The sequence below is a fragment of the Anguilla rostrata genome, chromosome 2 (genome assembly GCF_018555375.3).
Source record: "Anguilla rostrata isolate EN2019 chromosome 2, ASM1855537v3, whole genome shotgun sequence".
NCBI classification, from domain to species: Eukaryota; Metazoa; Chordata; class Actinopteri; order Anguilliformes; family Anguillidae; genus Anguilla; species Anguilla rostrata.
This window is the reverse complement of record NC_057934.1, coordinates 14,012,895-14,039,115: the sequence shown is the minus strand read 5'-3', so window position 1 is coordinate 14,039,115 and position 26,221 is coordinate 14,012,895. Positions and strand designations below refer to the sequence as shown.

The window sequence follows — 26,221 nt, the reverse complement described above, 5'->3', positions numbered from 1 at the left end:
TAAATAGAGAACCAGCTCCCGAGTAGGTGTGGGCCTCACATTGGCATAGAATACCAACTCCACACACACACACACACACACGCAGACATAGATGTATCCGCATATCTATATAAAGATACATGACAATAAAGCAGTGTGTCAAGTACGCTAAAACACAGCAATAAAAGTAGAGTTTTAGCGCCAGCAAATCACACAAATTTAGAACTGGGGAGAAAAAAACAGAACTTGTTTAACAAATAAATTTTATTTATATCAATCAATCATACGTTAATATATTCATTTAAAAAAAATTATAGTTTTTCATTAAAATATTTGCAATCATAGTGCCTTTATAAAATATGCATTTTTCATTTACAAATACTTGGAATGGAATTAAAAATGACAGAAATGGCATTCTGCCATTCTCTCTGTTCACTGACTTGATAAAACTGTGTACAAAATCACAGGTTTATTTTATGACTGCATTATGAATAAAGTAAACACTCTTTTTTTACATTAGCATATTGGGAGAAAATGGGCTGAACACACCTTTCACTGTAATGGGCTTCAGTTCTGTTCAAACAAAATAATTGCATCTAACAAAATCTTAACTGAGTAATGACTTTTAAGTTGCCCATGTAGAAAAGAAAAAGAAATCCTGAAGTCTTCACGAAAAACAAAAATCAAATTCCACTTAAAGATGACACTGCCTTGTAAACTCAGGGCACATCCACACAGTGAGTAGAAAACAATGAAAGAAAATCCACTGAGTGTGATGCGAAGATCAGCTAGCTGAGTCAGGGGTCTAATGGGATGGACTGAGGTTGCTTGAAGGTATGGGTCTGGGTACACCCGGCCCTTGCCTTGGCGCAGGATGATGAACATTGGCCTGGTACAGTTCTTCGTAACTGGAAGCAGCACATCAAAACACATACAACGTTATTAATGTTGTGAAAAGCATGTAGGTTATTATACCATGAAATATCAAACACTATACACCGCATGTTTATTGTGTATATAGATTGTGATGCAACTCATTCAAATAAATATATTTGGATTAATAGAAAACATTCCAATGTGAAAATGAGCATAAAATTAACCTAGAATGAAATTAATGCATGTAAAACTTTCTTTCTTGAAGATTGTGAATTATATAGAAACATTCACAAGAACATTTCTGTAGGATATCCCATCCCAAAAATTTTAAAATAAAACAATATTATAGATACATTACTTTTTATTTTTAAATTCAGGCATATGTTCTATAACTATATCTTCAGTAATCACCATTTATAAAAAATATTCAGTATTAGATGGTTAACAGTTAAAATAAGTGTCAGGTGATACTTTTATTTTATGAGAGGTTTACAGGTGGAAAATGGGAAACAAGGTGGTAAAACAAGCTGCTGCAACAGAAAACTAATCAGTTTAAATTGGTGTCCTGTTTCAGCAGCTTGCTTTTACCACCTGGTAACCCCAACCTCTCATAAAATCAATAAAGGTATCACTAAATTATTTATGGGTCACATTTAATTGAATGCATACCTGGGTGGGAGTCCTGAGACAACTTCTGGGTATGCAGGAGGTGGCTGAAAACAATGTATAGAAAACAATCTGAGAAACAATACTACTTGGATATAACAGTTCCCCCCATAAGTTTCACTACATGGAATGCTGGCTTGGGGATATAATGGCATTGATATTAATTTTATAAAAAATTCTGAATGTAAATTTCTGAAATAATGTTCCCTTTTGGAATCTGGCCTACTCAGTCATGCATATGACATGTTGTCTGCATGTTCTCACCCCACCAATGTCCTTTAATAGTATCATTCAACTGAGAATTGACTATTTAAATAGTTAACCTTGAACAAGTATGACTAGAACCAGGGGCTGAGTTTCCTTCATTTTAACAGCTTACCTGAAAAGATGGGGTGCTCTGTGTCTGGGTCTGTGGTGCTGCACGTGTCTGGCCACTGCCACTTGGTGGATTTCTTGGTTTGTTCCTGTGGAAGTGACATCATAATCGGAAGGTTAAAGGTAAAAGGCTTTTTGCAAGCTGGCAGGCTGTTACACTAATTTGAGCAGATTGTTTCTGCGTAGTGATTATTTCTGCAGTGCTGTACTTACTGCATCCCTAATACAAGGAAGAGAAAATGCAGGATGTTTGCAATATCATAGTATAACAATAGTATTATATATAGCTGAACATAAAAATGTATAATTTAGATTACCTTCGTGTTGTTTAAGCCCAAAAATGTTAGGGTGCTTGGGATAGTTTAGATATAAAAAATAAACACTCATATAAAGAAATAACCCTGACAGCACAGCTACATGACACAGGGCCGATCCAGGCACCATGTCACGCTCAATCTGTGGAAAGTAATCGTAATGTAGCAGGGAGGTAGTTTGCCAAAGATTTTTTGCAAAGATGTTGCTTATCACGGAGTCAGATTTTTGTCAAAATCAAAGAAAATATCATACTTTTGACACAGATTTGTGTCAAAATTATCAATCAAAACATTTGGTTGTCGGAACACGTTATATAGCAAATAGGTTCCTTGCACAGAAAAAACTTGTAGGGTCTAATTTACACCAGTGTGGAATGAGGATTGAGTCACTTGAGACTGTGGAGAGAGAGGTAAATATGTCTGAATGGTGCTTTACAAGTGACCTCAAGCGACCTGTCTCCTGACAGGAGCAATGGAATATTATGAGGTTCTTACTTTCTGAAGGGGCACTGAGTGTACCTCTATAGCCTGGAGAGAATGTACCTGAAAAGGACCATTATCCAGTCCCTCCTGAATATGTAGATCAGCACAAGGGCAATGAGGATGAGCAAGGGAACAACCAACAAGAAGAATATCAGCAGGCCGTTCCTGAGGGAGTAGTCTGTGGGAAAAAGCAAACCAGTGCTGGTCAACTCAATGAATACTAGGGTGATAGCAACATATCATTTTAAACAGAAATCAGAAAACTTCGTTGAATTCTTTGAGTTAAAATAAAAATAAAAAACAGAAACACAGATGAACAGAACTCTGTCTACGTGGAACGTTAGCGTATATTAATAATCTCAATAACAGTCAAATACAAAGCAGGACAAACGGCATCCAGAACAAAACTGATGTATGTCTGTTATTGACTTGCATTGAGGAGGTACCAAATATGACAACCTCCCACGCCCCCCTAATGAAAAAGGGGAGTGACATTACAGAAGAGGAGAAGCAGCCAATCGTACCTATCTGGGCGGGGCCACTGTCAATGCTGCCCCCTCTTCCTGCTGTGTTACAGGATGGTGGACCCCACCCATCGTTACAGTGACAGTGTCCCTGGTCATTGCACACCTGAAGAAACAGATAAACGTTGACTGCAAGCTGTCACACCTCCACCCCCACATCCCCCCCCCCCCCAACATAAAAAACCACTCACCCCTTGGCCATGACAAGTCGTCGGAGCATCACAATCTTTTTCCTGTATCAGTGCTGAGGAGTTGATGCACTTGAAATCCAGGCAAGCCTAAAAATGGTATTCCAAAGTGTCATCAAGGTCAGATTATAACACTCCTCTTCCTTCACCGTGATTTTGTGCAGAAAAATCAGCAAACAGAATATGGTTCTTCATACCACAAGAAACTTTGTCTACCAATTGATTTTTTAAATCATTTAAAAGACAGAAAAAAAAATCATATTCAAGAAAAGACTAGCTGAATATATAGTGATTTAGCAATTTCAGAATGTGATTACACATCAATATACATATCAAAAGCGGTTTTAGGAAAATATTTTCTGGTAAGTAACGAAATGGAGCAAAACAATTAAGAAAGTTACAAAGCATGATTTCACAGTGTATTTGACAACCATTTAAAAAAAAAGAATAACACCTACATTAGACGCTGAACGGCTGAAACCATTACATAAAAACATTTCAGACTGCAAACAATTATTAAATTATTTTTAAATAGTGCAGTTAAATTAAGCATTGTACTGCTGCAAGTTTCTAAACATTTGTCAGGGGCATAATGTTGGTAATGTTTGATAGTGGCAGTTGGTAAATGTAATTATTCTTTTATTCCATTATTCTTTTAAAAACTGTGATACATGTTGAGTGCAGGAAGAAGTAGCTCCGCCTGATTAACTAGATGTTGGATGAGTTGGATGTTAAGACACGATCACTTTAAGCTACAAGTGCTTTCTTGTTCAATTCATAGAGCAAGGTGGCAAGGTTTATTATTGTCTTCTGAATGGGTGTGACAACATTCCTCCAGGGAAAAGACGGAAACCAGAGTTGCATGTGCAAGAGCCTCTGGTTTACTATATTTTAAAAGGTAATATGTTTGAAACCCTCTTGAGTGAACAGGTTCCTCTAAACACAAATCAAGGCCCACTTCCTTTGAACTTACCTTCCCTTTACCGCAGCTACTTCCTGTACTAACATAGCCGGGGTCTAGGACGTCTGTGCCCAAGTTAAAGTCGACATTCACACAACGGGCACTCTGAATGTCCTCCACAGTGATTGTGGACCCTTTCGGTGGAAAGTTTGCATCGACATTGGTGCACTGAACCTTCCCACACATAGAATTCCTGCATTCACAAGATAGACGCACAGTCAGGATGGAAAGCAGAGGAACCATATTCAGTGTTGAAGGTTCCATGACTTTATTAATATTAATATTCATTTTGAAGGCATTCATATTTTGGGCAGCCAAAATGGCATTAACACCTGAGGTTCTTTCATGGGTTCTTCACAATCATTTTTTTGCCCAGGTACAATCAATTAATATCTGTCATTGATTGCCTGAAGAGGCAAACAGTGAACAGTGAAATGGAATCCTGTGACACGCCATTCTTCAGTGTTCTAGAATCACAATAAATTTGACTGCAAACAATTGTTCAAAATAAAAACTTTTCACATTAACCATTCCCGTCACTGAACATGCCTCAGATGATCAACTACTCATGTTAGCAGAGCACTGTTGCTGCTCTAACGTGCCTTTCTAGAACACTTTCAGTCACGTTTCACACGTGAATATACTACATACAAGAATATAAACAAGATCTGAGATGCTGAATGTCAACAGAATCTCATTATGTTAGCTCCAGATTTATCATTTAGTGATATCGGACTGAAGAATTTTGCACACTGTACCTCAATTCGTACCTAAACATAGTAACTTGGACTACTTACTCAGAGGCACATTCGACATACTTCGACCCTTGGGCACCACAGTTTCCAAACCGGTCTCCTCTTGAGTTGACCACGTTGAAGCAAATGTCATCTGCCTTTCTTGCAGCTGTAAATGAAAGTACAATGACAACAACACAGGCAGATGGACTTCGCTCGTCTCAATCGTCCCCTTGGGTCATTCTGAATTTGCCAAAAGTAATACATGCCAGTCTAGTCTCCCGTAAATAATCAAACAAGTATGAAAACAAACTAATGTAAAAAAAAAAAAAGAAAAAGAAACTGCTGAGACCACACCTCCACCGAAAAGATGCTGACACTGGAAGTCGTAAGTCTGGCAGCGGCCTTCAAAGCAATAGGCGGTGTTGTTGGCGCACGACAGCCCGTCCATGATGTAGAAGTCTGCAGGGCAGAAGGCCGACCGCCCGTTACAGAACTCCGGCAGGTCGCAGATGTTGACAGACGTCCTGCATGGCGTTCCTGCCACCTTGATCTAGAGCACAAAAACACCAGCTTGTTTGAAAGACCTTGAGCGCCCTCTGCACATAGGGAGGACACTGGGAGACAAGTGCATAGACAAAGGCTACAGGGTCTGTATAATGAGCATTAGCAAAAAACAGAGATATTCCTCAATCAAATCGTTAATTACATTTAAACAATATCAGAGGAATTAGAAGGGCCTTCAGTCCTTCACAACTTGAATATCTGTACTGGAGCACTGCTGAGCAGTTTTATGCGTAAATATCGACTGAGCTGTGACGTAACTAACACCCCCCGTTGAAGTTTCTCATGGAATGTGTTACGATGCTTTTTAAAGGCTTGTCCCTGTTTGTCCTACATAGTACGTGGAGGCTACATAACCTGTCCACTTGCGCTTCTCTGAACCCAGCACATCCTCAACTCTGCATTCTTAACACCGAACGCTCTGTCTTCCTAGCACAGAAGCCGAGGCATTTCAGTTTCGTGCATCTCATGAATATTCGTTCAGGTGTATGTCTGAGGAAAATACCGCGTCGACCGATATTCTGCGCCCTAAAATAGCACCAGAAACTCCTGTCACCGGCCAGAGCCTTGCCAGCCTTAGGATGTGGAGAGAGGACCGAAGGAATGCAAGACAACCATCTTTGTTAACCTATACAATCTGTGGCGACGCTGATGCCGCTCTGTACTCACCTGGCAGTCCTGGCAGCAGGCGCCCTGCGCGCAGACCGATCCCGAGGTGAAGTTGCAGGTGGCCGCGTCGCAGCACTTGTCTTTGCACACCTGCGGCGCACAGGAAGGACGCAGCTCAATGTCAGAACAGAGGGGGTTCGAGTCCCTGCTAAGGGGCCCAAATTACTGGAGTAAAACGCGATACTGAGAAAACTGCTGGACGTGCACAGACTGTCGTGTGCGTAGCATTTGTGTAATCACGCATCGCTATCTGCAATGCAACAACTGTAATATCCATATTAGCGCGTCGTCTGTGTTGAAGGAACAGAGCAGCTTCGAGATGCACGGCCAATGAAAATCTTTGAATGGATGCATCGCCTAATCTAGCTTAAAACGGCGATCTGTCCTGCTGAGGCACCTCTGGTTTGCCACAGTCGCACTGCTCCCCCGCCTCCAGCAGCCCGTTGCCGCAGTCCGCCACCGTGACGATGTCCGAGGGGGACGGCTGGTTTTTCAGGCAGAGCCCGCCCCCTCTGAGGACCAGCCTCTCGAAATCGTCGCCGCTGCAGTCGCTGAACTTGGTCGACCCCCTGAAGGCAGAAAAAGGACAGGGTGAAACCAAAGAGCAATACGCCTTGTGTACACATTCGAGCAGGCCTGTACTGCAAATATCAATTAAATAATGACAACAACTGTGCAAGTTAGCACCCAGCGCATACGAGCAGGTGCATACTTGCTTAAGGAGGAAATGTGTAGTGTAGCTGTGTACTTTCGTGAGGTTTTGAGTGGTGTGCAATGTGGAAGTGTGAGGAAGGGGGAAGAGCTTCACCCCGCAGAGGCAGCCATGATGCAACTCCCTCCACCGCAGTCGCAGTTGACTCCATCGTGGCTCATGCCCAGGTTGTGGCCCATTTCGTGCGCAACCACGGTGGATACGAACTGCAGACGATTGTCACTAAACTATAAGAAGCAGAGCACAAGATAAAACACATTACTGAAGCCAATGTTTCATGGTTTTCTGCACTTACCTAGAGTGTGCAGTTGGATTCAATAGGATAGAGGGACAAGCAACTATAGGTGCCAGGGGAGTCAGTCTCTAGTCCTTCTTGTCCAATGTGTATGCTGGTTTTGACTGAAACTCAAGTCTTCTTTTCTTCATTCGTTTCATTCAGTTAATTTCTAACTGTCTGATTGATTAATTCAAATATTACCATATACAAGAGGATCGTTATTAATTATAGTTACCTACTGTACAATCAAATGAAACGTAAAAAAAATTCTGGTGCCCTAGAAAACTGAAAATGTATTCAAATGACAACATTATGGAGCTCACTGTAACTTGTCACTTGTAAAAAGTTGTGTAAATTGCTCAGGATAAGAGTGTCTGCTAAATGCCTGTAATGTAATGTCATGTTATGTAACTTTCTTATGGGACTGGACATAGAAATGTGCTCGTGGGGAGATGGCTGATACAAAATAAGAAAATCTTTTTCAAGAAATTGGTTTCATTTTTCAAGAAAACCTTTAAAGAGGGTCACGAAGTACCGGTAAGGCGGAGAGAGAATGCCACAAACAATGTAAGGAATTCAAGAAGGTGAAATGGGGCAGCGATGTTATTTCCCGCGGTATGACTTGCACATTGTCTCTTTGGCGGCCTCGTTATTTTCCAGTCAGACTGTAACGTGCCGCGGTACATTCACGCAGGGGCGTGTCTAAATGGCTGGCATCGCCCTCCCCCCCCCCCAAATATGATTGGCCCCCCTGGTGCCCCCCCAATGCCATTGGGCTAGCGTACTGTCAATTTGACAATGCCCAATGCCATTAGATCAGAGCACTGTCAATCGCTGCCTGATTCCTGTAATACCACCTGGGCACAGAGCACTGCACAAGAGCCTGAATCTGCCCTGTTTCCCAATTCAATGCGTATTACTTCTGATAGACTTTTCTGATTTCCCATGCCCCCTCCCCCGACTGGTTCTTGGTCCCCCCTGTGCCACCTCATTTTTAAAATCCTGGAATCGCCCCTGCTATCGACGACAGTCGCAGTCGCAAGCAGTGCTGGCAATGGTGCACGTACCACACTGATTCCTCCAGCGGAGGCCGCAGAACACACGCTGCCCACGAACGCCATGCCCAGGACCCCTCCATACGACCGGTTCCGCCCCCTTAAACGGCAGCAAACGGGGGTAGAAATTTCAACGACGTTGCAGGAGCTCGACTGAGTCAGTATTATTCTGTTTGCAAACGATGCGTATATTTGAAAATAATATTTATAAATAATGATATCATCTAACTTTTTAAATAATAAAAAAACATGTTTTAAAGCCACCAGGCTAGATTAATCACCATAAGCACACAAAAAAAGGCCAGCTATTTTACAAATATTACTGTTATTGATGTGATATTCCATGTAATGGGACATAATATTCCCATTGACCATTTCATCCAAGCCAACTGATATTGTAATGGCTACAGTACAATCTGTATCCCAAAATACAAATGGGGTGATACTGCCCAATGCCTGACATGAACTACTGTAAATGTGAGAAAACATTTTTCATATTACTTCATACCATAAGATGCTATACCCCAATACTGAAGGGAAAAAAGATCAAATGAGTGAACACGCAAGGACTCAAGGACACTGTAAGAGTCCCCCCCCCCCACAAAAAAATAAATAAAATAAAATAAAATTTAAATTTAAAAAAAGAGTGCACCACACTTCATGACTCACACAATCAACTGCGCCACGTCATTCCTGATGCGGGGGAGCAGATCCTTTTTCCGCCACTTGACAAAGTTCCCCAGCACCGTGGAGGGCGGGTCATCCACGCTGAAAGGGTTCTGGTCCTCGAAGATCTCCAGTCCCACCAGGATCACGTAGATGTTCAGCTGCTTGTAGTACTGGAAGAGAAATCGCATTGAGGAACTGAGAGCAGAGAAAGGGAGACACGGTGTGAACGAGAATGCTCCGTGTGTGCCGTTTCATCCCAGGGGAACTGGGATGTATAACGAATTGCTTTCTCATAGCAGTATATAACAACAGAGACACAAATTAAGCATCTTTCACTTCATCCACCAACTGTCAGCACACCTGTAAGGACATTATGTACTCAATGCAGAGGGACAGTCTCTCACCCCGTCCAGCAGGTTAGCCAGGTCCACCATTTCCTCTCGCACAGCTGTGGCATTGCCTTTCTTGAAGTCAAACTTATAACACAGAAACGGACCACCATTATCTTGAGAAACATGTAAAACCAGCGGTCACTCAAAAATGAAATTTTTTTTTTTAAACTCACCCTCTTCTTGTCCACAACCAAAACCAACTCAACATATCTGGGTAGAGGCAAGTTACGTTTTTTCTGTGAAAGTAAAGAACAGAGCCAACCTTTCAATGGGTACAGGAGCAAATAAAACTTATGATATAATATTTACAGTCACAATGTAGATATGTTTTTCAGCATAATTCTTCTGGTTAAATTTTAACTGTTAAAATGGAACCTAAATAGGGCTGTTTAACTGTTAAACATTGCTCCATACTCTGAAAAGCCTGCTCATTGTAAATGAGGGGTCAGGGAAGGTGTGGCCATTAGATTGAGACATCTCATCAGTCACTCCACAAACAAATTGCTCAGGGTGGCTGTCCCACAGTGGGAACAGGAGGTGCTCAAAGGTTGTAGATTTGACAGCTGGCTCAAGTCCATAACTCTGATTCCCAATAAGAATGACACCCCTGGAATGAAGCAGAATGACAAAGATGTAACAAATGCTAGCAGCAGGTCTACATTGAGAACATGGCTGCCATTTCAAAGGAAGCAAAAATTCAGTTACCATAATTTCACCAATTTAGTACAGCAAGACCACTGATTGTAGACAAGCACCATATCACAAATGCTTTTTACCCCCACTCAGCTCGATTTATTCACAATTTAGTAAGTCATTTATTATTTTATGACAAGGGGAAAATGGCAACATTCGCTTTCCAAAGTAATGTATACTTTGGAAGTAGAGTACACTACATTCTGTGACATGAAACCATTTTAAACAATCATGATTCTGACATAGTGGTCCTGATGCTCTTTGATAATGAGCAGGATAAACCCAGTCAAGATAATTCAAGTACTGTAATTGCTTTTATATCTATCAGCAGCTAATAAGTTGCTATAGCGGGCCATGTAAAAGAGGTGTGTTCATCATTTCAATGCAAAACGAAAAAGACCTGCCTAAAGTTTGAAACATAATTCCCTCTCTCTATCTCTCACATATATATACTCCAGTAAGGGACATACTTCAGGCCTGTGCAGGTGCTGAGAGCCACCAGGGAATTTTCATGCCCCTCCACATGTCCATGATAATGACAACCATTCTGCAATGGAGTAACAACCATCAGGGAAATACATTCAAGCACAGGCCTCAAAATCAAACACTCAAATATGAAATGCTTTCATTAGCTCATACACCACAGGATTATCATAGTATTATTCAAAAACTCATTTCGAATAAAAACCATTTGTTTTTCAAAACGACATCCAAACAGGGACTTTTGCAACTTGAAGCAAGATAACTGCTTGAGACTACTCACATGGCTAGTGTTTTCAAGTCAAGTGTTTTGTTCCTGAATTCACATCCTCTATCATTAAACATTGCTGCATGTCATATTTATTTTCCTGTTCATATTGAGCAAGACATACGCAACATAATAAATTACAAATGATAATTTAACCTTCTGAATCTTCTAACAATGCAATCTTTTTATGAGCAAACACATTCATCATAATCTTCTTGTTATTAACCAATTAGGAGTATGTATCTACTTACAGTCACTTTAGGATAGGAGGTCACCAGATTACCATTGGCACCATGAGAGTGCTGCACAAAGGACTTTGCTATAAATTCTCTGAGCAAAAAAAGAGGGGCAGTTATATCAATGTGGGTCTCTCTTAATCTAAAGTGATAAAAAATGTTAGGAGTTAAAGATAACAACCGTTACTGAACAGACTGTAGAATCAAACCATTTAATGAAGAAAAAAGCTCACTTGTTCTTTTGCAGATGGAGAAAGTGGTCCTTGTTCTCAATGCTCAAAGAATATGTCAGCCTCTCTGGCTTTACTTCCTACAATAGACCATACGGATTTGTAGTTTTTCGTTGATGATCCCCCAGATTTAAAATGTGATGTCACCACATACCCCCAAATTGATTACAGTAAAACTTCAAACAGATAAAACTTAAACTGGATTTACCTCTTTTGATCGTTCACTAGGTTTGTCCTCCCTTTTTGATCGGTCCAGAACAATGTGAGGGATGACTACTTTGTAGTTACGTAATTTTGATGTCTGTGCCTGAAATAGACCTGGAAATGAGAGTGAACTGGTTTCATGTGATTCTTGTATAAACACAGCAGTATGGCTTTATGAATGCCTGGGCGTTGTCTTCCTGGTTAGAAAACATTCTGAAAGACTTAATCTGCATCTTTCCTATGGGCCACAAATGACATGGAACAGCAAACCATACATCAAAGACTGTCATTAGAATTATCTATGAGTGTTAATTTCAGAATATTTCATTTTACTTGGGGCGTCAGAAAAATAGGTAATTTATTGAAAAGTTGAAGATAACCAATGCTGCTATGCTGATCATTGCATGATAGAGGTATTTCAACATTCTAGTTTTACATGGTCCAGAAGTAACATATGAATAAATAAAGGAAGCTCAACTGTACCACTGCCTCAATTTGTCAGGCATCATCACAACTATACAAAATACACCTATATGACAAAAGGGATGTATATGTGTGTTCACAAGCTTTTTAAATGTATTGACTCAACTATATATGCAACTATATTAGTATATAAATAGGCCTATAAGCAAAATATGTGCACGCTGTAGTACGGGCTAATGAATAATTCACTATTTAATTTACTTCCTGTCAACATTAGAATGGCAGACGGCTGACAGTTTTCACTCTGTCACAAGTCACTTTTAAAAACGCATTTCTTAGAATGGTCTTTGGGCTAATTATGTTTTCACTTTACGTTGTTATCATTTCACTATTATTGTGCATTTCAATGTTCTCTTATCCTTTTCAAAGGTGCCTATGTTTTGTTGGACTAATTTTACCTTTTGGAAAGCGCTTTGAGCGTTATGTTCCGAAAAGCGTTATAAAACATTAGTATTATTATTATTATTATTATTATTACAATCGCGATGGGGGATTTTCACATTTGCCGAGCAATTAAGCGACCTCTTAATTTTAAATAGCAGGACTCCTAATCCAAACAAGTTCAATTAAAAGACACAACGTTCATAAAGAATGGGCTAAACCAGTCACGTGTACTAATGTAAGTAGCTAAATTTAAGATAATCGATCAGGAACTTTTTTCAACATTACTAAAGGCTAGCACCTTCTGAAATCGAATGCTTTTTATGAGGCTAGTTGTGGAACTAAGGGTTTGTTATCATCATATTGTAGGCTATAGGCGGAAGCGCATTTCCTATTTCCCTTGAATTTTTAAAGTTTAACAAGCTACTGACAGCTGATTACAATTCATATGCAACTGCTACTTCTGAGATATTAGAAATAAAAAAAAGTAAACGAAGTAAGGTGACTGTCGTCTTTGTATGGATAGTTGCCATGATAAACATAGGCTACACTACCGGTGAGCTACGCGTCACTGTAGCTACCAAGATGTAGCCTTGTTCAAGTACATATAACAATGGTCTTACCGTTGCTTTTGATTCCTGTTAAACAACAAAACATTAAATAGATTATCGAAAGACGTAGGCTTGTTCGTGACATAGTTGTTCATTCAATTTATGTCACCTTTGAAGGACTTCGCCTATGTGCTGGTATGAGTGTAGATGGAAAGCGATTTGAGTTGCACCAGGGGTTCAGGTAATTCGACAGGTGGGGCGGGTATGACTGGAAAAAAATGATACCGCGTAGCAAAGAGAAGGTGCAACAAAATCCGGTTTAGCAAGTAGCGCATTTACATTTCAACAGCGCACAATCTGGGTTCCCTATGTTCCGTATCTTTATATTAAGTTCGTTTTAAAATGCTAATTGATTATTGTTTTTTTCTTTCGGGATTAAAATTTCTTAACATACATATCTTCTCAGTATTTACAAGCAGCTTGTTTTGAAGTAAAGTGCTTTTTAATCTGTCCAATTAGTTTACAAACTTCACCTGGTGCCTGTTGGCCTGTGGTCGCGAACAGGTCAACATATACAGCCAGGGCCTCAATACTTCTGATAAAGACATATATATGTTTTATTGATTTGGCTCTGGATTCCATAATTCTAGATTTGTAATTAATTCACATGTGGATAAAGAGCATGTTATCAGCTTTTATTTAAGGGACTTTTAAAATATATATATTATGGTTTCACCATGCAGAAATTACAGCACTTTTTATAAACAGTCCCATGTCGGGGTGTCATAACATTTGGGACAAATGGAGTCACAGGTGTTTCTTATTAGTCAGATGTGTTCAATAGTGCAGGTATATATGGGCTTTCAGCATCTATTTAGTTTTGATTCTGGGCTTTTTTTCCCTCTTTGGAGTCTGTTATTGGTGTTTGTCAACTTGAGGACCAGAGCTGTGCCAATGACTGAAAGTCAAGGAAGCCATTATGAGCCTGAGAGAAGAAAAAAAAAAAGACAGAGACATAGGCCAAACCTATTTTTATACAGTCTATGGGCCAAACCTTCCACTGCTATTCAGTAGTAGTAGTAGTAGTAGTCATTTATTTTGGTCCTTATTAACAATTTTCCAAAAATAATGCACATAGAAATAAATGAATAACAATAAGGCATTACATTAAAAGGAAAACAAAAAATGACTGAAAAGGTGTAGGCTGAAGCTTTATCTTATTATACCTACCCTTTTTACATAACATATTCTAATAGGCAACCCTTTCACTACTAGGTTTAGGCTATACCAAAATAAAACAAAACAGAAACAAAAACAAAAGTTCCAAACGTTTCATACACAATAATGATCATAACTCAGTTATATATTTGCTTACCACATTATTTTTAAACATTTTTTTTTTAATTTTCAAAGTGAACTATTCCACAAGTTAACCCCTTTGACAGATATACATCTAATCTGTATATTTGTCCTTACCCTTGTATTTTTTTTTAAACATACCTATTCCCTTAAATTCATACTGGCTCTCTCTAATTTCAAACAACCTCTGAATACAGTTAGGAAGCAAATTTTTTATGCTTTGTACATTATCTGTGCAGTTTTAAGATCAACTAGATCACAAAACTTTAAAGCATGTAAGTTGATAAATAGTGCGTTGGTTGGTTCATAATAATCCGTTTGATTTACAATTCTTATAGCTCTCTTCTGTAGGATGAAAATTGTAGTAGTGTTGGTTTTGTATGCGTTCCCCCATACTTCCACACAGTAGGTAATATATGGAACTATGAGAGAACAATACAGTATGTGATTTCTGATTCAAGATTCAGGACACCATTAAGAAGAAAGATCCCTGGTGGGCTCAGAAATCACAAAGAGACCGGTAAGCCAAAAAATACCTCTACAGTTAACACACGTTAATAGACGTTAACTATTAACTATAGTTAATAGACGAGATACTGACAGTTCAATGCCTGCAACTAAGGAAGCAACTGAACACACCTGACTAAGACACGTGATGCCATTTGTCCCAAACATTATGACGACCTGAAATGGGGAGGCTATGCATAAAAATGTGCTGTAATTCCTATATGGGGAAACCATGAAAAATATCTTTGTACCAAACGTTGATGTTGTCCCCATATAGGCTACTCCAAGGATTTTCCGGACTCTTGTGACTACAGTTGATTTTAGAGCGGCGAAGTCAATGAATTGGCGAAGTACATCCATCTGTAGCGCCCGACCCGAAGTGATGATAGTGAGAAAAGAACTTACATATACTACTACATGTTTCCACAAATTGCATGTAAAATACATATATATTAACACTCGTGATGGATTAGGATTGTCTGGGTTTCAGTTAGTAAATAGAATCGTTTGTTTTAGCTTAGGCGAGCCAGGGGCAAACATTGGGTCCTTTCACTAAGCAGTAGTTGTCTCGCTATTTTTTTAAATCAACATACTTGGAGAGCAGAGCTAATTATCTTAAACGTTAAGTTAGCTGACTTAAGATTCGGAAACCGTTAACGTTACACTAGTTGGTAACGCGTTCAGGAACGATTATAACTCACAACGGTTATGATTCAGCAAGAACAACATGATTTGAAATCGACATGTTCACTAGCTACCTAGCCAACTAGCTGTTTCACTGGAAACCTACATTTGTTTATATAGCTACCGTAGATGTTCTAGCCAGTTAGCTAAAATTACTAACTGTATCCTTGAAGCACTTGATTTCTAGTGAGTTCATATAAATGTTATCGTCCTGGCAGTCTAGCTAACCGTAGCACACGAGGAATGTTGTGAAATGTATCTGTAGCTTGCTAGTAAGGTAGCTAGCATCTCCGATTTGCAGTCTGTTTCGTTCCAATGGCACAACAGTCAGCTGGCTAACTAAGGCTTGTTAGGTATTATATTTCCTACCAAATCGTCCACATTAATTCTAGTATACTCGCTTGCTAGCAGAGTAGTCGGCTGGCCTGATCATGACCACACAGAATGTGAGCTTTAGTAAAGACAGGCTTGTTTTTGCACACGTTTCTTGGGATTGCAAATCAGCTGAACGCAACCTTTGTGGCATCCTACATCCAGTGACTGCCAGCAGTTTAGCCAGCCTTACCCAGGTCTACACAGAGAACTCAGGCGAGTAAGTCACATTTCGTTGCGGTTACCGTTTTATATATGCAAGTCTTTTTTAAATGTACATTCAACAAGTTTGCGATCAAGGAACATAACAAAACTATTTCTCAACGTTGTTTTGTACAAATGAAAGAAAACGAATTTCCTAAGTGTAATTTTCATCGCAGCTTTAGCTTGATAAGAGCTCTGCTTGCTGATTTACTAGTTAAGACAGTGCTGTATTTTAGGCAAGTAAAGATTTTGTTTTCTTACTGTTGCTTAGTGAGAATGACTATTGTGGCAGGTAGGGGCCATAGTGCCAGAAAGCAGGCAGTTGAAGGGTGAGCCCAAACGGCACACAACCGTGGTTGTGCAGGGTTGCACTGCATGACAGTGCCACTCCCGTCTCTCTGCAGGATTGACCTGGTGTACTTGGAGCAGGATGCAGACACATCGCCATGCGTGCTCAGACTGCAGTGCGCCCCGCACTCTTCGGTCCTCATCTCCAGCCTGTTGATCGTCACTGAGGCTCGGACCATGGAGGTGTACTCTGGAGCAGGGGACTACTGTGGCACCTGCCGTGGGGAGCGACATCACACCCTTCCAAATGAAGGGTAGTGTATGTTTGTTTAGTTAGTTGGTACTAGTGGTGTTTATTTGTTTTTAGTATATTGGGAGAGTGAGGCCTATTGAACGCAGAATAGGAGAAGGCTTTGTGACCTGTCAGTCACTTATTTACTTTCTAGAAGATTCTATTTTCACATCAAATGAATGGGTGCCTAGATCTGAGGTGGCCAACCCTGGCCATGGGGGGGAGCTGCAGGGTCTGCTGGTTTTTGTTTTTACTTAAATGCAACAACCACTTAAGAGCTAAGAACCAGCTTGCCAGAACTTGAATCCAGTTTTCTGGACCTTTAAAACAACACCTTTGGATGTCTTTGTTGATGTCATCCCTTATGGATGGAAACTTATATCTTTGAAGGATACAAACTAAGTTTCATATGCCCACAAAATTTTTAAACTGGTTTATGTGCATCTTTTCAGTGCTGCTGAAGACATCTCACTTTTCAAGAAGTACTTAAAATTAGAGAGTCCACTGGCATCTTGTGATGTGAAGGTAAGACCAGCATTGCATGTAGTTTCAACACACCATTTAATGCGATGAAGTAATACAAGATATAAAGGACTGGAAATGGGGTGTTTTGCAATTCATCGGTCAAATTGTGACACAAGCAATGCAATTAATATTTGATTCACCAGGGTGCAGCACAGTTGCACTTTTCTTCACACTAATCTACCCAGCAATGGTCTGAATCAGTGCAATCACTTCTAAGCCGAATATGAACTCTCACTTTGTATTTGCTCCCTGAAGCACCTGTTCTCAGTGCGATGGTTGCAAAAAGTAATTGGTATTTTCAGAAAGTAATCTTCATGTAAGTAGCATTGCCAGCTGATGACTTCCGGACTTCTAGTAGCTGACACACAGCATAATCAAAACTCAGTCTAGCTTACTAGCTGTTTTTGTTGATATTTTCTTTCTAAACTTGCATGGTCTTCTGATCATTACATCTCTTTTCCACAGTGGAGTGTTGGGTCCTGTAAAGTCTGTACGTCCCTCTTATAGATAATCCTGTTGGCTGACACATTTTTCAGTAGGCCCACATCAGATCGTGCCATAGATCAAAAGCCTTTCACTTCGCTAACAAAGCAAGCTGTTCTAATCGCCGAGCAAGGAAACAAAGGATGTGCCCTCCAGCCCGCTGTTGTCGCTAGCTTGCGGTTGCTATGCGCGGCGGCGGCGCTTCTCGAGTGAAGCCAGGCGCGTGCTGAGCAGAGCTGCCGGCTCCCTGTTTGCACAGCTGCTGTCCCTGGGTGGGCGGGACCGAGTGGGGATCGCCGGGATCGTGCTGGGCCTGCAGGATGATGGGAGGGATGGCGGCTCCCCGACCGCGGGCCAGGGCATCGACCTGCGCCGCGTGCAGACCATGGTGGAGTCCATGGGCACCGGCCTGTCGCCCGGAGCGCAGAACCTCATGGAGATGGTGCAGTTTCAGCAGAAGGTAAAAGGGGGCGGGGCCCACGGTCCGTTTCTACAGGACTTACAGTACAAACCTTGGCAGACATGTTTCCGTGGCTGCCTTACCTTTACCCTTACCACAGATGAGGATACTTAGATTTTTATTTAACTTTTCATTTTCTAAACCATGTGTTTCCCTCAAACTATATATCTAGTTGGCTTATTTGATGTAATGTTAAAGTTTGACTGGGGATATATGGTGTTGGTGACTGAAGCAGACTTTAGTCCTCAGTCTGTAATGGTAAGTGTCAGAGTCTAATTTGGTGCATATGTATATTTTTCTTGTAGAATAAGGCCGATGCCCTGAGTGGGTTTTTGCCGCTGCTCCTGGGTAGCGGGTCGTTGGCCGCAATGGCGAAAGGCAGCGCAGAGTCCAGAACGGCGGCGGAGGACTCTCGAGCGCACGCGGACGCTCCGTCACCGGAGAGCGCGGTCGCTGGAGCGGAGGACCCGCCCGAACCGCCTGGCACCACGGCCCCCGACCGCGACGACCGCAAGCTGATGGACGCGGTGTCGTCCTTGCTGAATGGTCGTCCCGGGCGAAGGCCGGTCGGCTTCGGTCCCGACCTGCTCCCAGTGCTGCAGGGGGTCTGCGGTCAGGTGACCCAGCTCCGAATCGAGGACAGCTCATCAGCGACTGCAGCGTCTGCAGCGACAGGGTAAGAAACTCACTGTGATGCACACGTAAATAAACTGTTTTTTATCAATCGGTGTATGATCTAGATATTCCATTATACATTATCTTATTAATCCAGATCATTAGCAAACCTAACTGGTATTGGAACTGGATAGTGTGTGCCTTCCTTGCTTCAGTGCAATTTCATGTCAGGTTGAAGTATGAATTTTGCACATGTTGTTCTGACCAGCCATGAATAGTAATTAGTTAAAAAAAAAAAAGAAAAAAAACTCAACCTGGATTTCCTTGCATTTTTACAAACTTTAAATGTCCGGATATAAAAAATAATAAGTTAATTTCATGGGCATGGGAAAGTTGTTGAGCTTGGCGTGAGATCCAGAACTGTAGAATCATTTTCCTATTGGCAAATGAAATCTCAAATCGTCCAATCAGCCGGCTTCTAGCACGGTGACAGGCGCGTAACGCACAGATCCCCCGCCACGTGCGTTCTCCGCAGGGAGGAGCGCTCCTGCTGCCGCTCCCTGGAGCAGCGGGTGGAGAGGCGCATGGAGGAGATGGAGGAGCGGCTGAAGCGGCACATCGACCGGCGGCTGGAGGCCCTGGAGCAGAGGCTGGAGCGCGCCCTCCTGGCGGCGCTGCCCCTGGCGCACGCCCCCCCGGGCGTCAAGGGCGCCCTCGCGCCCGACTGGAACGGCGCCCACGGCCTCCTGAACGGAGACGCCTGACCCGGGTCCCGCCGCGCCTAGGCGCTAACGATAACCGCCCCCTCGCCTCCACGGCGCTAACGATGCCCGCCCCTTCGCCCCTCGGGGGTTACGCCCATCCTGCCCCGCCCCTCGGAGGTAACGCCCGTCCTGCCCCGCCCCTTCGCCCCTCGTAGGTAACGCCGTCCTGCCTGCCCCCTTGCCCCTCGGAGGTAACGTCCGTCCTGCCCACCCCTTCGCCCCTCAGAAGTAACGGCTGCCCTGGCACCGTGGGTGGGGCGCACCTGCGCTATCACCTACGGACACCCGTCGACCTGAAGGGGTTCCAACTGTATCAACAAAGTCGACCTGAAGCAGTGCAGAAGTTGGCCGACGATCACTGCTGCTGTCGAGAAGCGCGGTTGTGCTAACTCCGTCAGCCCGTAATAATTTACATTCAGCCTATGCAAATCACAACATCCCCGTCTGCGTTTTTCTGTGTTTTAGAATGCGTTTCTGCACTGACGTACCTGATCTTTAAGCTGCTGGCATCAAGTGTAAATTTACTTACGACTGTCTCACTATCCATGTTTCTCTTTGCGTTGATGTTTTTTTTATTAACAGTTCTGTCAGTTACGTAATTGTTTTCATTGTATTTTTTTTCATTGTTGTATTATTAATACAAATATATGTCCTCAAATGGTTTGTGGAATTATTCTGTTTATTTTATTAGATCGAACTTGGTTTTATATGAAAATGTATTGACAATGACATGTATTTTTTGAATGGTTGGAACTTGGAATGGTTTGATCACCTTCGTAGCTGGTAGAAGGCAGTAGTTTAAGGGGAAGCTTCAGTTTTCCTGAAACCACCTAAAAGTCATTCATTCAATTTTACGTTTTGCAGAAGTGTAAAGACCTTTATATTACTAAAGTAGACTCAGTGTTTCAGCCAAAGGGACCTTTTCAAGCTATGATGAGAGTTGTGTATTGGAGGTTAATGTTGAAATATTTATTGGAGTTACTATTTTGCATACCCTTGGGTTTGAGGATAGTCATCCCTGTACTATAACAAATAACTCACAATGGAGTGTGATGACATCCTTTAAAATGTGATTTTTACATTGAAAAGTGGAAAGATGGGCATCATCCTTGAAAGTCAATGTACCTTTATTCACACTAAATAAATTATAGGAGTTATTTCATATTATGTTGTGTATTGAATGTTTTTGTTTGTCTCACTAATTAGAACGTATCCAGGCTATCCGTTGTTAGGCTGAAGTTAATTATTGCAACTGCTACCTGTCCAACTTATACATTATATGACCAAAAGTATCTGGACACCCCTTGATCTCGGGCTGATGTTTATGTTTTGGGCTAGGCCCCTTAGTTCCAGTGCAGGCAAATATTAATGCTTCAGCATACAATCACATTCTAGACGATTCTGTGCTTCCCTGACAGTTTGGGGTAGGCCCTTGCCTGTTTCAGCTTGGCAATCCCCCGTGGCACACAGCGAGGTCCATATAGAAATGGTTTTGTCGAGAATGGAGTGGCAGGACTTGTCTGGCCTGCACCGAGCCCTGACCTCAACCCCATCCACCACCTTTGGGATCAGTTGGAAAGCCAACTGCGAGCCAGGCCTAATCGCCCAATCAGTGCCCAACTTTAGTAATGCACTTCTGGCTGAATGAAAGCAAATCCCTGCAGCAATGCGCCAGCATGTAGTATAAAGCCTTCCCAGAAGAGTGGAGGTTGTTAAAGCAGAGAAGGCTGGACCAACTCCATATTAATGGCCATAATGTTGGATGTTATGTTTGATGTCAGGTGTCCACATACTTTTGGCCAAATAGTGTATATTCTTTTATCTAATAATTGGTATTTACAAGGGTGCGCCTGTGCCACCCTCATACACTACTGGTCAAAGGTGTTGGTACACTTTACTCATGTTTTAATACTGTTTTTAGTTAACCTTAAGCAGTTTAACTTCTGTAAATGACCTCAAATGACACAAGGTAAGAAGCGAATAGACAGAAGTTAAAAAGAATCTTTTGCTTAACAGGATGGTGATGTAAATTTTGGAGTTCATTAAAAACCATCTTTGGCTAAATAAACTAGTGAACAAATGATTTCCATTTTCAAACAAGAGAAGTAAAATCCGGGTAGTTCGGGACCAATTGAACAGAAAGATCAAAGCGAAGCAACCCTCAAGTGCAACATATCTGTGGAAACCTCTACAGCAGTGCTGGTGTGAACTTTCTCAACCATGTGACTTTCCGTATAGTAAAAATGCCATGAATATGCTCAGTAGTTATTACTGCAAAAGGTGGCTATTTTGAGGAATATAAGATTTGGATAATGTTTTTTTTATTTATTTTTTATCTCTGATTTCTTGAAAATTGTGGGTATTTTAGAACTTCTGACCGGTAGTGTATTAACCGCTCATGTGTATTCAGGTGGTGGTTAGACTACGTAACTGAGAGTAACCTGGTTGGGATTGCTCCATCCTGCCCCTGCATGTTATTTTGCATGAATTTGTATATTAAAAATAGAGCTGGATAAACAGGATACTCCACTCCAGATGAAATGTTGTGTGAATTGCATGTTTCTGTGGGTAAGAGAATCTGCGACTCATTTTGCCAAACAAACACTTTTGGCAAACGAGTCATTTGTGCGGTTTAGAATACATCTTGAATGAAGGTCACAAATGCCACAGCAGCTTACAGCAAGTATCGAATCAGCAAGTCAAGCCCTCCCTATCCTCTGGTGAACTCTGGTTTGTCTGTGTATTTCTTCTTGGCTGGCCCTGCCAGTCTGCTTACTGTCCGCATGACCCGGAGCTTACGAATGTTCCTGTAACAGCGCATTACGGACTGAGACGGCCTTATTTTACCAGCCGAACTCAGGCACCCGGCAAGCTGCTCAAACCGCAAACACATGAGTCTCCAGAACTGGGGCGCAGCTGTCTCGCAAATAAAACGGCAACCTGCAGACAGCCGTCGACTTGAAGGGGTTCCAACTGTATCAACAAAGTCTCCCTCGCCCCGCCACAAAAAAGCCCTTTTTATGGCGCGTTGGTTCGCGGTGTTGACGGCTTCCTGGTTCTGTGCAATGTTTCGTGTTGCTTTGGAGAGGAAAACTGGATTCTAAACCGTCGTGCGGTGCCAAGTCTAGCTTGTAAGGGGTCCAAACCAATATCCTCCACATGTTCTGTAAAAAGACCAGAACAAATGGAAATATTGAGAGTTACAGTACCGAGTCACATTCTGAAACATTTTAAAACGTAGTCTACTTTCTGAATCAGCAGACATATAAATGTGTGTTTACCTAGAGACAAACATGACATGGCCAAAAGTATGTGGACACCTGAACATCACACCCATATGTGCTTGTTGAACATCTTATTCCAAAACCATGGGAATTAGTATGGATCTGTAGTATGGAAGGATTTCCAGTAGAGTTTGGAATATGGCTGCTGGGATTCGCTTTCATTCAGCCACAAGAGCATTAGTGAAGTTGGGCACTGATGTTGGGCAATAAGGCCTGGCTCGCAGCCGGCGTTCTAATTCATCCCAGTGGTGTTTGATGGGGTTGAGGTCAGGGCTCTGCGCAGGCCAGTCAAATTCTTCCCCACCAAACTCCGCAAACCATTTCTTTATGGACCCGCTTTGTGCAGGGTGGCATTGTCTGCTGAAACAGGAAAGAGCCTTCCCCAAACTGTTGTCACAAAAAAGGAAGCACACAATTCTCGAGAATATCATTGTATTCTGTAGCATTAAGATTACCTCTCACTGGAACTAAGGGGCCTAGCCCAAACCATGAAAAACAGCTGCTGGCCAGTATTTCTTCTCCACAATTGGCACTATTTGGGCCAGTACAGTTGGCACTATGCATTCCTCCAAACCCAGGTTTGTCCGTCAGACTGCCAGATGGTGAAGAGTGATTCATCACTCCAAAGAACACGTTTCCACTGCTCCATAGTCCAATGCCGGTGTGCTTTACACCGCTCCAGCTGATGCTTGGCATTGCGCATGGTGATCTTAGGCTTGTGTACAGCTTCTGTAGTGAAGCTCTTGACGAACAGTCCTTGTGCTGACGTTGTTTCCAGAGTTTTGAACTCTGAAGTGAGGGATTTAACCAAAGAAAGATGATTTTTACGCGCTACATGCTTCAGCACTCGGCAGTTCTGTTCTGTGAGCTTGTGTGACCTACTGCTTCGCGGCTGAGCTGTTGTTGTTCCTATATGCTTTCACTTCACAGTAAGAGCACTTACAGTTGACTGGGGCAGCTCTAGCAGGGCAGAAATTTGACAGACTGACTTGTTGAGAAGGTGGCAGCCTACGAGTGCCATGTTGAATGTCACTGAGCTCTTCAGTACGACCCATACTAATGTTTGTCTGTTGAGATTGCATGGCTGTAAGCTTGATTTTATGTACCTGTTAGCAATGGTTGTGGCTGAAGTAGCCAAACCCACTAATTAGAAGGGGCATCCACATACCTTTGGCCATGTACTGTATGTGCTTGAATGCCTTTTCACCATGTATTATCTGAAACACTGCCCTCATTAATGTCCTGTCATCCATATGGTAATGTGTGGAGAAGATGGAAAATATTTCAGGGTACGTACTGCAGTTAGGAATTTACAATATTGTATCTGAATTGTTCTTATTTTGTGGCTTTGTTCAATAAGTATTCCATTATTATAATGAAGAAATGTGTTTGTTTAGAAACTTATTTCATATACTAGTGAAGTTACTTTAATGGCAGATACTCTCAGCTTCAGAAGCAAGGTGACAGAGTTGAGCCTCTCCATACGGTCTGTACAGTAAAATGGCAGGTCACGTAATCAGGACAGGCGTCCATAAATCTGACGCTGACACACAACCCACATACACATATAACCATCTCAACTATAAATGCATGGCAGTCTGTCACTGAAGCTATTCTGAGGGTAACTGTAGCTGCTCCTGGGGATATTACTAGAGGTAGTTTACGAGCGCGAGAATTAAGAACAGTCAGCCGTCAGGTTTCATTGACGCGAGCGCAAATGTGTTCTAGTCACGGGGCCGTCAGTTAAAATAAATTGTGAAAACAGTTATAACATCCATCAGCTTCATGAGGCACTTACTGATTACACGTGCATTATGTTGCTCGGTTCGCATCTGAATTGCCGGTAGTCCTGTAATGGCATTTGAGCCATATATCTCACTCGTACTTTGCAGATGGATAAAGGCTATTACAAAATGTTTAAGACCGCAAGTAAATTTACTTGAGGGAGGGAAAAAAAGTACCTAATTCAACTGATGCTTTATTACCTGTGGCCCATACTGGATGTTCACACACTGACCTCATAATGGTCCAGGCATACACGTCAATTATTTCAAACTTACGTGGTGGGAGTTTTACAATGCAGATTTATACATGCATGTATTTTTCATTTTAAATTACATAATTTAAACCACTCTTTTGCACAGCAGAAGGAATATTAATCCTAATGCAGAATATTAATGCAGAATAGTGCAAACAATGGGGTATATCTTTTTCATAACCTTAGTGGTTAATGGAGATGGCGGTACCAGATAGATTTGTGAAGTACATGAATTATATTCCTTCAAAAGGTGATTTAGGTATGGTATTCACACATAAATAATGCCTATGCATTTTACTTATGGGATACAAAACCTTGACGGTGCCTGGCACATGACCTTGAAATATGTTTGATATGTTCTAATAAATGTTAATTTTTTATCAGGCCAGAAGCATACTGAACAGGTTGTCAAGGCCGCTGTCCTTCCTCGTATCTATAAACGATGCCCATGAGTTCAATAACTGCTTAAGAGATATAGCCGACCTTGATGTCTGACATGTGACCGCACAATGGGTGTAATGTGCCTCTGGGCTGATAATATTGTAAAATTTATTTTTATAATGAAGGCCACTTTTTATAGATTAGTTGCGGCAACTTACCAGGAGAAGCCTGTGGAAGTGCAATACCACAAAAACACCAAGAGGGGGCAGCATAGTCAAGATGATGATCTTCTTGCAGTAAGTGATACAACACAGCTCACATTTGTATTCACAGATGTTACATAACATGTCTGAATTTGCTCCCCCCCCCCTCCTTTTTCAAATGTTTCTGCTTGAAACATTGAACCAAACCCAGGGATAACATTTTTGCATGAAGTTTTTGATGGATATTGGAAGACTAGGACAACTGGTTCTGTTTTCCATTCACGTTTCTGTCCACTAGATCTCCTGCAGGCATTCTGAGGGGTCCAATAAATACTAAAGGGACAAGTCAGTGATCATTGGTCATCGGAGTGGAGAACTAGCATTGCAGCAGTATTTTTCCCTACAGTATCTGCTTAAAGAAAGCTTAAGTCCAAAAGTATTTACTTGAAATGTTTGCATTATACAGTGAAGTTGTGCAATAGTTTAACGTTTGCATGGCAGAATATGGCTGAGCTGGGCACTATATGTACCCTGATTTGTGTCAGCACTATGGGCGTATGTATTTGTACGCTCGTACGGGTACAGAACCTTAGCTTAGTCATAGCCGAAGTTCATTGATCTCGCCGTGGGATACATTTAGATAATTAGTCACTCCGCTGGAACGTTAATCAAAACCAGGCAGTGATCACATTCAGATTTCATCATTTGCATCTACCATTGGGAAGAGAACAGTTGAAGGAGGAGGTGCTTTGTGTGCATAAACATGAGGAGGGAGTGTAAAAAACACAGCTCTACGTA

At 41.7% G+C, this 26,221-nt stretch overlaps 2 protein-coding genes across 7 annotated transcripts; one reads left to right on the top strand and one right to left on the bottom strand.

The window, feature by feature from the left end:
* Positions 1–225: 225 nt before the first annotated feature.
* zgc:174164 (uncharacterized protein LOC570656 homolog) lies at positions 226–14,998 on the bottom strand. Its single transcript, XM_064313733.1, has 24 exons — positions 14,963–14,998; positions 13,134–13,149; positions 13,037–13,051; positions 11,554–11,663; positions 11,349–11,425; positions 11,131–11,209; positions 10,602–10,678; positions 9,853–10,045; positions 9,612–9,674; positions 9,451–9,522; positions 9,047–9,216; positions 8,390–8,477; positions 7,142–7,272; positions 6,731–6,902; positions 6,334–6,423; positions 5,458–5,653; positions 5,164–5,269; positions 4,379–4,559; positions 3,409–3,495; positions 3,218–3,323; positions 2,754–2,871; positions 1,901–1,985; positions 1,525–1,568; positions 226–887 (listed from the first exon to the last, which is right to left on the bottom strand). The coding sequence occupies exons 1-24, from the start codon at positions 14,996–14,998 to the stop codon at positions 785–787; spliced, it is 2,415 nt and encodes an 804-aa protein (XP_064169803.1). The 3' UTR covers positions 226–784.
* Positions 14,976–20,684, top strand: c2h10orf88 (chromosome 2 C10orf88 homolog). 6 transcript variants are annotated; one of them, XM_064320673.1, is made up of 7 exons: positions 14,976–15,218; positions 16,052–16,102; positions 16,495–16,692; positions 17,123–17,195; positions 17,938–18,138; positions 18,444–18,814; positions 19,289–20,684. In XM_064320673.1, exons 3-7 carry the CDS (start codon positions 16,616–16,618, stop codon positions 19,515–19,517), a joined length of 951 nt encoding a protein of 316 aa, XP_064176743.1. In that variant the 5' UTR covers positions 14,976–15,218; positions 16,052–16,102; positions 16,495–16,615; the 3' UTR covers positions 19,518–20,684. The 6 variants fall into 6 exon arrangements, 5 of the variants coding, with proteins under 5 accessions (XP_064176743.1, XP_064176740.1, XP_064176742.1 ...); XM_064320670.1 differs by having other exon boundaries at positions 16,052–16,106; XR_010328203.1 differs by lacking the exon at positions 14,976–15,218 and having other exon boundaries at positions 15,230–16,106; positions 19,289–19,604; positions 19,635–20,684.
* Positions 20,685–26,221: the final 5,537 nt, after the last annotated feature.

Bases quoted from the DNA above. Each gene is read 5' to 3' on its own strand.
- zgc:174164 (XM_064313733.1), bottom strand. From the start codon at position 14,998: ATGTTTGGGACAAATGGCATCACGTGTCTTAGTCAG. The intron at 5,654-6,333 runs GTGAGTACAGAG...TTTGTGCTCTAG, and splicing joins CCTGCTGCCAGGACTGCCAG to ATCAAGGTGGCAGGAACGCC. The intron at 888-1,524 runs GTATGCATTCAA...TGCTGCTTCCAG, and splicing joins GTCTCAGGACTCCCACCCAG to TTACGAAGAACTGTACCAGG.
- c2h10orf88 (XM_064320669.1), top strand. From the start codon at position 15,946: ATGACCACACAGAATGTGAGCTTTAGTAAAGACAGGCTTGTTTTTGCA. The intron at 16,693-17,122 runs GTAGTGTATGTT...GCATCTTTTCAG, and splicing joins CACACCCTTCCAAATGAAGG to TGCTGCTGAAGACATCTCAC. The intron at 18,815-19,288 runs GTAAGAAACTCA...CGTTCTCCGCAG, and splicing joins GCAGCGTCTGCAGCGACAGG to GGAGGAGCGCTCCTGCTGCC.